The sequence below is a fragment of the Schistocerca piceifrons genome, chromosome 2, assembly GCF_021461385.2.
Source record: "Schistocerca piceifrons isolate TAMUIC-IGC-003096 chromosome 2, iqSchPice1.1, whole genome shotgun sequence".
Classification (NCBI taxonomy): Eukaryota; Metazoa; Arthropoda; class Insecta; order Orthoptera; family Acrididae; genus Schistocerca; species Schistocerca piceifrons.
Window position 1 is genome coordinate 580,892,527 of NC_060139.1, and position 13,339 is coordinate 580,905,865.

Consider the following 13,339-nt stretch of genomic DNA (forward strand, 5'->3'; position numbering starts at 1 on the left):
AGGTTGGATGCCATTTCAGGAGAAATGTTCCACCTACATCTGAAGATTGTGGCACTTGTTTCTCCTGTATCATGGCATTGGGTTGAGGGAGTGACTTAAGCCAAGTTTGATTGGATATTTAAGGATGCAAGTTCTCAGCAGATGCCAAAATTTAATCGTTTCATGCCACAACAGTGCCACAGGGAATAACTGCACAACGTAACATTGTTACCTTCACGGAGAAGAATTTGGTCCATGCAATGCTCTCTGTTCTGGGTAAAGGACTCAATTTTGCACTTACATCAAGTGCTATACCTTTGATAAGTTTTGTGAGTGGTGTTGAAGAAGCTGGACAAGGCCATCCTATGGATGCTACTGAAGAATTAAGAAGGGAAACTTGCCATGCACTTTTGAAAGCTCCCCCTCAACGCAGTAGTAAAATCTCTACAGAAAGGGTGCATTACAAAATCTCCAAGAGGATCCTGACGTAGTGGTGCTGAAGCCTGATAAAGATAACTCAACTGTTTTGTTACCGTGTGGTTTGTATTTGGAGAAGATGTATGGCCTACTTAGTGATAATATGTAAGGAAGATTGATCACGACCCCATAGCAGGTGTGCAACAGAAGACGTGTACACTCCTCAATTCTTCCTCGTTACCTCCAGAAACCATCAAGTGGTTAAGACCACGCACAAATAAGGTCTTCCTTTACAGCCTATAGTGAGTGACAGTGATGCCCTCACATATGATTTAGCCAAACATCTTGCTTTCTAGCTGAGACCACTGGTTGGCAAAAGTCTACATCATATACAGAACTTAGCCGATTTTATCAAGAGACTGGGGGCTCTCTACCTAAGTAGTTCAGATCTTTTAGTGAGTTTTGATGTAGTATCTCTTTTTACAAATGTATGTCTTGCTGATTCCTTGGCATTAATTGGTAAGCAGTTTCAGTCAGGCTCCACTGTTTTGTTTCAACATACTCTTTGCTCAATCTATTTTATGTTTAACCAAGAATATTTTGAACAGACTGACAGTGTCACCATGGGCAGCCACTTGTCTCCCCTCGTGGCTAACTCTTTTATGGAGGATTTTGAGGAAAGACACTGGAATCAACGATTCTTAAACCAACTGTTTTTTTGGAGGTACGTGGGCAATACTTTCATAGCATGTCTCTATGGAGAAGATGAGTTAATGGAGTTTTTCCAATCATCTTAACTCCATTCATGAGAATATTTGATGTACTATTGAATTGGAGAAAGATGATTGTCTCCCATTCCTGGATGTTTTGGTTATATGGAAGAGTGACATCTCTCTGGGGCATTCTGTTTATCGTAAGCCCACTCACACTGATTTGTACTTGCACTCTTTAAGTTGCCATCACCCATCCCAAACCATGAGTGTGCTTCAAACGCTTTTACACAGGGCCCATGCAGTGTCGGATGCAGATAGTTTACCAAAAGAGCTTGCACATTTAAAGAGTGTGTTCGGAGACAATGGATACTTGGATCTGGCAAAGTAACAGGGCACTTCAGCTACAACCAAGAACCAGGAAGTGGATAAAGAGGAGAACGCACCAGCAAAGTCCCTAGCTTTTCTTCCCTTCATTGGAAATATTTCCATCAAAACAGCAAGAATCCTTAGCAAGGTGAAAGTGATTTCCCGCCCACCATCTCAGATTTTGGACCTGCTGGGATATCAGTGAAGGATAACTTGTTACTGCAGGAGGTGGGGATTTACAAAATACCTTACCAATGTGGTATGGCCTATACAGGACAAACAACATGCACAGTGGAAGAATGTTGCACAGAACATGAACATTGCACTCGCCTTCTCCAACCAAACAAGTCTGCAATTGCGAAACATTGTATGTACAACAGACATTTGATGGAGTATGACAAAACATTAATTTTGGATATAGCAACATCTTTTTGGACCTCCACGATAAAAGAATCCTTTGAAATGCACATTGTGGAAAATCTAATTAACCATGACAGTGGCTACCAGCTGGATAACGCATGGAATCCCACGATCTCCGATATTTGCTCCAGACAAGATGCCAGAATATTATGATGACTGTGATGAGTGGCAACGCTGAAGGCAGCTGATCCTTGCAGTTCCAGCAGTGAGGGTGCTGCCACTGAGGGGTGTGGTCCTTCTGTCACCGTGACTCTGACACACACATTGCAATATTACCAACATGCCATATAAGGCAGAGTGGACTTCATCAATCTTCATGGCTCACCTGAAGATGACTGGCAGGTCCAATCCAAATATCATGGAGTGATCCATTTCCTCAGTGACACCTTGTGTATTATCCCTAAATAACAAGAATGAGAAAATTTGTGTCTCTACAGTCATGTTAAATTCTACTGTGTAGCACGGTATGGATGCAGAAGTGGCTGTGTCCGTCTCACAGTTCCCTGTAAATTACTACCAATATTTTTTCAGTGAGACCAGAATACCAACATCACCTGAATTTGCATCTGGCATTAGGGCATTTGACAACCTTACCCACAGTTCACTAGCCTCCCTTGGTATAAAAGCTTGGCAAGATACATCAGCAGAGTTTAACTTAGGGAGAGTATAAAAATAATGGAAATTACTGGATGGAGCAATATGTAAAATAAGAAAAGTCAACCAGTCACTTATAGTGGATTGATCTATAGAGCACAGAAACATATAGCAGGAAACAGCATTCACGCTAGCTTTTGAGCACTAGCTCTTTTTACAGCAACAGCACAAACATTCATACAGAAATGACGACACAGACCTCAAATGCAAACTCTCAAGGCCACAGCCACTCTTGAGTGAGTGCACCAATGTACAAAGTGTGCCAACCACAAACAATATTATCTTGTACCATTCCATTGCTGTTTTACAATTGCCAGTTCATACCTAATACTCCATTACTGCTTCAGCTAACACAGTGATAAGTTGTGATGTCATACATCCAACTGGGCAGCAGTAACATATAATAAACAGTGAGCTACGGTGAAAAAAAAAATTTACGATCCATGCAAGAAAATACCCCGAGTTAGCAGCACAATCCCAGAATGTGGCAGTTGTCTATGATGTAATTAGTAATGGAATAATCATTTGGATGGATATGATGCACCAGCACAGTTTAATGCTCCGAGGGGGTAATTACTGGGTAATACTTGTAAGCAGTAACAGTGTGATACAATGAAAGTTTATTTTATTATTGTTTAATTAAACAGTGATCTAGCTCATACAATTAAGATTATTTTATCATCGTTCAATTTAACTAAGATTAAACTGTGATTTTGTTCACATTAGTTCACCTTGGTACCATAAAAACAGCTATTCCTTACATGTGTACAATGTATGCTGCACATCCACTTGTGTTATAAAAATCGGCACTCTCGCTCAATGGTTAATGAGAGGTATGCTTACAATGGGATACATCCAAGCTACTGTATTTCAAGTCTTGGAGCCTAGGATAATTTGCCAGTAGAGCCTTAAGATAACATTGTAATTTAGTTCAGACTTGAGTGTGATTTGTAATGTATTCAACTAGGTTGTGTGCAGTCCACTTATGCTTGTTCTCCATAAATGACATCACAAGATTGTTAACTTCCGGATAATGAAAGCTACATGGTATTAACATCTGGTCTGGATATCAGTTTTCATATTACTGGGATCAAAATTTATGAACAGACTGATGCTAAGCACCTGATTATTATAGCAGGAGTATTATATACTTATTTCTTTCTTTATTATCTGGGCCAGAACAATATTCCTGAAACCTCTAATTAATAGGCTGTTCAGATCTACCGATGGCAGCTTACAAAGAGTACTTCCTACAGTGACCTTTACTTATAAATGGAGAGTTAGCAAAGGTAGATTCACTTTCATCTTTACAAACTTTGTAACATTCAAGTGCAATCTACCTATTACCATAAGCCAGCCTACCACTAAACATCTGTTGCAGCTTTCTATCACACTAGTGAATGTCTGGGAGCAGGACATTCCTTCAGTGGGAGAGTCTCGAATCAGAAAACACATTTACATACTAACTTAATGCACAACTGTCCAGTTTACTGTACTACTAATATAGTGACCACAAATGAGTTAGTAAGACTGAGTGGCAAGACAGGCAGTTTATTCTGTTAATGCAAAATATCCTGCAATACAACAATATGATTTCAGAACTTCCTTCATCATGTAGATTATCTCAGCTATTATTTCCAGGACCACTATATGACAAATGGAACACAGCAAAACTATTCTATAGAACACTTATGGTTCTCATCTCTTGATTGAACTAGATTGACATTTATGTTCTCTGTTCACATCTAATACAATTTTCTTCTTGTCGGCATAGCTACACCACACACATTTTCCTATGCTCCTGTAACCTTTCCACCCCCTTCTCACTTATACTTTTCCCCATCCATTCACTTTTTCGTGCATTTTATCTATTTAAGTGTTTTCCACATGCCTTGTTTTTAATTTTCAGCCCCCCCCCCCCCCCAATATTTCCCATTTGTTAGTTTCTCACGTCAGTGTCTCATCTAAATTTTCCTCCTAGTCCAACTTTCTTGAGCTCTGCCCTTTTCTGGATCAATTTCCTATCTAGATATAGAAGCCTTAAGTACATATATTTTTGGCTTTAAGTGGTTACAATGAGAATTATGAAGAGCAGAATGAGGAAAAACCTGGGGAAGGAAATCAGCCACGTTCTTGATGAAAGATCTGACCTAACATTCATCTTATAATTTATGGAAACCATTCCATGCATTAACAATTTGAACTACATTCTTCAACCACTATGTCACATCATTCAGCATTGTAAGCTTCAGAAATTAATGACAATGAGGAAACCTGAGAGATCACAGGGAATCTTAGATCACTTTGATGGTCATGGCACCTATATTCTGAAAACTGTCCATTCATCAATTACAAATGTTCTCTTACAATAGTTGATGGCCCTGTATTCAACTAAAGTACTTCACAACAAACAGGACAAAAACCAATGAACAACTTTATCATAAGCTGTGAAATGGCTAGACAGTGATCACATGCTACTTCTGGAGAATTTCATGCTACCTACATCAAAACAAATCAGATGGTTTTTAAAATAAGTTTCAGGTAGGGAAGCTAAGAAAAGAATTGAGCTCCATAGCAACAAATATGGATGAAGTAAGGAAGTGTAACATGCTTAAAGGCATAACTGTGGACTGAGGCTGGAAAGGGCCACAGCCAGTTGGTAGTAAGATTTTTTATATGTAGATTTATGGCACAATGTAAAAAAATAAATGCAATGGATTATCCTGACAATAATGAAAAAGTGGGCTAAGTTAGTACTTAGTTTTTGTAAACATTTTCTGGTTATAAAATTTTGTATTCATGTTGTAACTGAATACTCACCTAACATACGGCTGGCCATGCACCGAGCTTTCATTACATTCCCTTCTCGTGTTGCTAAAGGTGTAGTTTCTGTTCCACCCACAAAAAGTTTCTGTTCGGACTTTGGAACTATTGCAGTGCCTGCAACATTCTCCAAAGATGAAACTCTCAGCCTTTTGTTGACTTTATCACTTCCGCTATCCTGATAATTACAAAACATATACAACTATAAAACATAAAATCTTAATTAAGTTTGAATAATTAATTAGAATAGTATGTCACATACACTAGCCCAAAAACAAAATTGCTTATTACACGGAATTTTAATGTAACGTGGTGCGCAATGTGATGTGCACACAGGTACAAATGAAAAAGCAAGTGTATTTTTCAATGTTAATAAAAGATTTTTTGTTAGTAAAGTAATGTTGGGATACAGCATGTGCACACAGATGTTATAAGAACAAAATTCTGGTTACTTTTCCTTTTAAAATTTGTACACTGTCATTCTAATTATCTAGAATTGTAACAATATGACCAACATCAATTATTTGCATATACTCACTCTAATAGAAGTTTTGCTGTGTATCAGTACTGATGGGTCAAAAGGAATTTTAGCAGGCTGCATGGTCAAACACAGCCATGTGCTAAAATATGGGCAAGCTGCATTCAGAAGAACAGTTAACTGACTGTTACGTATTAAGTTCCCCCAGACCTATGGACATGTAAAATTTTTAATTCAAGTTTTTTAGTAGTAATATTTAAGACACAAAGATTTACAGCCAGCCATAGTAACAAAATACCTTCATGATAAGCTAAAACTGTGTGCTGAACACAGGTTTGCACTATGACCCGTCATCCATACATGACAGAGCAGGTTTGAAGACTTGTCCAACACCCAGCCTTAATCCTGTCACGAAGGTTAATGAGTAAATAGATTCAACTAGAGAACATGTTTCACTCAACTGATTCTCTTATCAACTTATTTGTTATAGCTTATATTTTTATTTATGTAGTAATCTTTAGGATAACTATACCACACAGCAGATCACAATCACTATCTTTTCAAATTATTTACAAAACCTTGAACACATGCAGCTATTACCAGCAGGAAAGGATTCTATGATCCAAAGTATAAATGAAGAACTTTACAACAAAAATATTGAAGTCAAAATACAAATAAGAACTTTTCATGAAGTCATAAATGACTTGTATAGCTGTAGAAAACAACTTTTGCTTCTTCACTGCAAGAAAAAGTCTGTTACAGAAAAAGCTGAAGGAGACCAATGGCAGGGAAACTTCAGAGCGCGACAGAATTTTTTCCAGCTACAGACTCATTGCTCAAATCTACATGTGTGAAACTATGGTCCACATATTTGCGGTATGCAGATATTCTGATATCACATCTCAGCAAGAATTACTGTGAAACAATGGGCTGGCTATCTTAAAAGAGAATGGAGACAAGGTAACCTAGCACACAGTATAAAACTGTCTTATTACAGGGAACAATTAAACTAATAAATCATTAGTGTATAAGCTAAAAAAAAAATCTACAACAAAGGATGTAATTACCTTATTATGAAAAATGAGCAGTACAATAAAACGGAAAACTGAGATACAAAAGTAGAAAGGAAACCAGAGAATATAAAAACAAAATTTTTGACAACAAAAAAAATGGTTATACGTAAGCACAAATACTAAACCGGTGGTTGCAAAATAAGTCCATATCCTGTGCAAAAAAAATCACGAAATGCAGTATAGAAACCTGTTAAGACAGAATTTCAAGTCAAATGGAATACTGTTCATTCATATGATGAAGAGATATGAGGACAAGTACCTCACTGGTCCAAGTATATTCACCAATAGGAAATAAATGAACAATTCAGTTACTGATGTTACACCACCAAAAAGTGTGAATCAGTGTCATGTTATTTTTGCATCTCTTCTTTTAAATTTCTGGATGTACTTATTTTCCCCATCAGCCTGTCTCACTGTATGTAGCTTCCCCTGTGGTCCTGGACAACTTCCCAAATTAATCCCACGTTAGTCTCATTTTACCCAATTGTTTCATCACATCTGTTGGATGAAGAATCTTCCATTTCTGAAAGCTTGAAATGTTGTGGTTGATTGTATATATCTACCCCAGATTTACAATTCATTGTAATTATGTTCTGGTAGAAGTATAACCTGTTATGAACACAGCTGAAATGAAGACAGAAATGCTGAAAACGCAAGAAGCCAACAAATACTGAAAATAAATAACTCGTTAACTACTGCATAAAATTATAGTCACACTAAAGGTGGCACAGAGAGTAAAAATAAGTTATGGTCAAGATTAATCATATAATATCAGTGACAAACCTGTTCTGCTAAATCTTGTATTTCTGCAACTGGTTCAACCAGAACTCTTTGGAAGATATGCCTCAAAGCATCTTGTAAAAGCCCTGATGTCCATTGTAGACCATTATCACAATGTAGCGATACACTTGTTAATGTTCGTAAAGTCTGTAATGTGGCTCGACGAACTGACGATGTGCTATGGCTGAGAAAGGGCCACAAACGTGGTACTACGTTTTGTAGAGGTTGTGGCCTAACATGAAAAAATTTCAAAATGTGAGAAGTAAAATAAATGAAACTGTACAAAAACTACAGAGACTGCAGTATTTTGGAAAGTGTAAAAACACAACCATGACAGTAAAATCACTTTAACATCTACATGTAAACTAATCTTGTATTAATGGATTCTTCCTTCAGTTTTTGGTAGAATAATTTCATACTTCAAGGCTGGAAAGCAAACAAACTGGATTTTTGTTTCAGTAATATTTCTTTAATGTGAACTGGTTTGCAGCTTATTAGGTGATCATCAGGTGACAGCTGACTAACGTCCACAAGAGAGATTACCGTGAAAGAGGCCAAACCTATAACTCAATATATTACCAAGGCACAGAATATTTGGTCATGTCAGTGAAAGGAAATGTCAGATCAAGAGCCAATTAGCCACAGCTTGCATTAAAATGTTACCACAGGAAGTGGCCTAGTGTTGTACAACTGTATGGAAAAGAGGTTAAGAGTGAATAACATGGCTGTCACTTTAAAAATGGGTTCTAACTGCCGATATTACAGACACACTGACACGGAAGTATTATTGTTTATTTTATACTAGAAGGACATGAGTTTTGTGAATGTAGGATGATGATAACCTAATAAGAGATACAAGAGTATTACAATAAGAGATACAAGAGTATTACAATAAGAGATACAAGAGTATTACAATAAGAGATACAAGAGTATTACATTAAAGTTTACAGAATGTGTAGTCTCAGAACTGCATAGAAAACAAACAAACAAACAAACCACACACACACACACACACACACACACACACACACACACACACACACACACACACACACACCTGTATACAGGCTGTATGGATGTATGGTTCATATCAAAGGTGATGGGCACCAGCGTCACAATCAAAGATTCTTTGCCTTAGTAATATATGTAGGTGAGGGTTGGCTTCTTTCACACTATTAAAAAACTAACTGTACTTTCTGAATTACCCATTGCCATACACTAATTACAAAAACATTGCAAGCAATAGAGAAACTTTACATAACACATCAATAAATGTCATTATCAAAACAGTAATTAAAAATAAACAGAAACTATTTACATAATGAAAGAGCAAAAGATCATATTGATACACTGTTACAACTGTTCTAAGAAATCCAATAAGTCATGGTGCAAGAGGGTAGTTTTCTATTTCTGTAAGCATATATTTTTGATAGATTTGTAGGACGGTTTCGGAAATGATACGTCAATTTCCTAGGTAACAGATTCTTTCTTTAAACAGACAGTGGTAGGTACCGACAGAAGACTATAGCTACTGAGTGTCTTCTGTAACATAACAAAAGGAATTTGACAGGCCATGGTTTAAGAGATGTGTTCAAAAAGGAACTGAACTTCCGCTATTAAACCTCTATTGTTTACTGTACAACATTTTAAGCGCTGTCCCCCTTAAAATATTCCCCTCTACTGGCACTACTGTTCCCATCGTTTCTTCCACTTTTGGAAAGCCTCCTGGAATGCATTTTCTGGGATAGCACATATGTCTCTTGTCACATTCTCCTGAGTCTCCCTTATGATTTAGAAATGATGTCCCTTCAACGTGGTTTTAAGTTTGAGAAACATGAAGTAGTCAGCTGGTGCTAGGTCCAGAGAATATGGTGGATGGGGCATAATGGGAATGTGGTGATTTGCTGGACAGCTGCAGACAAAGAGTGACGCACATGGTCTGGATGCAACATCCATGTCTGGATCTCCCAAAATTCTGCCTATGCCAATGCCCACTTTGTCAGCAACTTCTCGAACGACAATTTCTGCAAATCACACCATGAACACACTCAATATTGTCATCATCTGTCGATTTGGAAGGTCATACAGACTAGGGATCGTCAGTGACCGACGTTCTACCGTTTTGAAAATGCTTAAACCACTCACAGCCCTGCATAACACACACACACACACACACACACACACACACACACACACACACTGTTGTTCATGCTACTTCATTTTCACTCGAGCAGCTTGTGTATGCGCTCACTTCAATGGCTGTAGCCCGCTTACTACGAGTCAGAGTGAAATGCAGTACATAGCAGTTTGTCTAAACCTGCTGCTATGTTCGCTTAGTTGTCGCAGTATGCTTCCACTGCTGGTTGGTGCATTATTTCTAAAGTCCAGCTTCTTTTTTAACACACCCTATATTGCAGAAAACTTTTGGAACACAGTGGAGTTGGTTTCTGTATTATCTAAGAAGCTTGATGCAGAAGACTGCTTTGCAGTTTAACATAGACAGAAATGAACTAGCATCTGACTCTGCTACTGCAACACAGCATTCCGCACTGGGACCAGTACTTTTCCTGACATTAATGATATGCCTTAAAATGTTTAGCTAAGTTCACAGTAGTTATGCTTATGGGTGATACAAGCATAATATTTACACAATCAGGTCAGATACTGAGTATTATAAAAAATCATGTGTCTCAGATGATAAATTCTTGATTCACTATTAACAGTCTAACTTTTAATTGCAATAAAACACAGTGAGTATCGTTTCGTATGCACATCTCTATGTGCACAGACATTCACAACTTGTGATCAGGGAATGAAGCAGAAGTTGTTTACTTTTATTCTTAGAGTTTACAGAAGTATACTGAAATCTGTTCATTTACATCCCTCATTTTATATGTGACATATGGTTTCACTTTGTTAGCAGTTGTTTCACTTATTTTCACAGTTAATTTGTGAGCTTGTTTTTGAAAATTTTTACCTCACAACATGGCATGTTACACACACTGGAAATCACTGAACTGGGCAAATGCTGCTCTCTAGTCACAAAAATGCTCCTTTCCTATGACTATCGATCCTCTTTTAACAGTTTGATTTCTAATTTTGGCTTATTGTTTATCTCTGTTTGAAGTTTGCACAATTTTGCCCACAGTCTGCAAGTACTGGAGCCAATGAAGACAGAGAGACAGAAGTTAGCATATTTTTAATAGGCACATTCTAGCTCAGTTTCTTGAGGATCATGCAGTTTAGACAGTTAACGGACTTGGCTATAATGCAGAAAATGCCTAGAATCACTATCATTGTGTGTAAAAATGTTACCATTATACAACTTCGCCATTAATGTAGTAAACAAATTGAATACAACAATCTTTGTATACGTAAATTTACAGAAGACAATCTGTTCAAACTGCGAACCCATTGACAACCCATGCCTGTAAAGGAAGATTTTATGTGAACCAAAGGCTACTCTGATATTTATTTAGCGTATGGCTAATACAGACATATCATGAAATTACATATACATATGTACATATTGACACACAAGAAACTTAAGTTTGTCTTTACAACTGAATATCCAGTCCTTCAATCCAGCGCACTGCATCTGGAGTTGCTAGCAGGAAGTCCTCTTTGGCGCCGTGATAGGCTCGAATCCTGCATTCACTGACAATGTGGTGAACAGTCTGGTTTGGAGCCCCGCAGTCACAAGCTGGATCAGGCAGCTTCTTCCACTTAAAGAGAGCATCCCTGCATCGCCCATGGCTGGTACGGATTCTGTTGAGAGTAGACCACGTCTTGCGTGGTAAGTTGAATCCACTTGGAAGTTCAGCACCTGAGAAGATGTTATGCAGGTGCACATCTGTCACTGCTTCCCACCGACCTTTCCATTCTTCAAGAGGTTTGAAATTCTTAGCAACCATGTCAGCAGCATCACACAGAGTTGGATGACATGATTTCAGTCTCTTGCGATTTAAAAGTGGCAGGTCGCTATGCACGGGTAGGTTAGAATTCCTGGAGATCTTGTGGAATTCTCTCATAAGGGCAGTACATCTGCGTAGATCAGGAGGCATTATACCGGTTAACAGTGGAAGCCAATAAACTGGAGTAGATCTGATTGTGCCATATATTATGCGCATTGTCGTATTCAGCTGTGTATCAACAAGCCTTGTATGATGACTATTCATTCAAACAGGTGCACAGTACTCAGCACTTGAGTATACCAAGCCCACAGCTGAAGTTCGCAGGGTGGTTGCTGAAGATCCCCAGATAGTTCCGCATAGCTTATGGAGGATGTTGTTTCAAGTCCTCAGCTTTTGAGCTAAGTTAAGAAGGTGTTGTTTGAAGCATAGTGTACGATCCAGGATGACACCAAGATATTTTAGGTTACAGTTGTGACGAAGAATTCTGCCTCTGAAACTTAGCTCCAGTTTCACGTTCGCCAACTGGTTATTTAGATGGAAGCAACACACTTCTGTTTTACTCACACTGGGTTGGAGTCTCCAGATTTTGAAGTATTTGTCTAATGCAGACAGGTCATTGGCTAAAATCTCTTCTGTTGTCTATTTCCTGGTGTTTGATGGCTAGAGCCAGGTCATCGGCATAGCAGTATTTTCTGGACGAAGTGTCAGGTAGATCAGATAGATATAGGTTGAACAGTAAGGGTGAGAGAACTGATCCTTGAGGCAATCCGTTGTTCAGCTTCCTCTCCTTACTTATGTTGCTTCCAGTGATTACCTGGAACTTCCGATCACTTAGCATGCTGTTAATCAGTCGAGCCATTGTTCTGCAGGGTATGATGCGGAGAAATTTGTAGATAAGGCCTTCCCTCCACACAGTGTCGAAGGCGGCAGTTAGATCAACAAATGCCACAGATGTTTTCTGCTTAATTTGGTATCCTGACTCTATGAAGGATGTGAGAGACAATACTTGGTCGCAGCAGCTACGCCCTGGTCTGAAGCCTGCCTGATCAATTGGAACGTTCTCTAAGATAGCGCTACTTATTCTGTTATATATTAGCCTTTCAAAAAGCTTGTAGCAGCAGCTGAGTAGGGAAATGGGGCAATAGTTTTCTACCCTGTTGCTGGGTTTTCCAGGTTTCAGAACAGATATTATCTCACTACCCTCATAAGGAGGATTGAAAGGAATGGAATGAAAGAAAAACACAAAACTAATGGCTATTTGAATACTTCAAAAATCAACACGAGTTCATGGAATGAAAGAAATGTACACAAAACTAGTGAATACTTTGAAAACCAACACGAGTTCATAGTCTCAAGTTATAGCACATGTTATGACAATTCACCATAGCATTCAATCATGTAACATGCTGCATTTCTCAGTGCACTAATCATTGTGTTATGTGCTTGTAAATGTATAAATTGATACATTCACCAAGCAGTATTTATTTTGCATGCAACAGACAAAAATGAGTCAGATCATGAAGTGAAGATACCGGTAGATGAAGTGTCTTTGAAAAACATTCATGCCACTTTGAAGCAGTTTTTGGTTATTATAAATGTGTGGTGCAATGACTGGCTGTTATCTCTCAATATTAGTAAGTGTAACCTACTGTATATAACAAGGTGAAAATCCCCATTAATGTACGAGTACAAAATAAATGCCCAGTCTTTGGAAACTGTAAC

General features: G+C 38.2%; 1 protein-coding gene across 1 annotated transcript in view; it reads right to left on the reverse strand.

Annotated features, from left to right (window-relative positions):
- Positions 1-13,339, reverse strand: part of LOC124774960 (TATA-binding protein-associated factor 172) — a 307,412-nt gene that overhangs the window by 227,623 nt on the left and 66,450 nt on the right. Inside the window, exons 11-13 of the mRNA XM_047249684.1 lie at positions 7,707-7,935; positions 5,911-6,060; positions 5,370-5,550 (exon numbers count right to left, since the gene is read on the reverse strand). Coding sequence (XP_047105640.1) covers positions 5,370-5,550; positions 5,911-6,060; positions 7,707-7,935 — 560 coding nt within the window. The remainder of the gene's footprint in view (positions 1-5,369; positions 5,551-5,910; positions 6,061-7,706; positions 7,936-13,339) is intronic.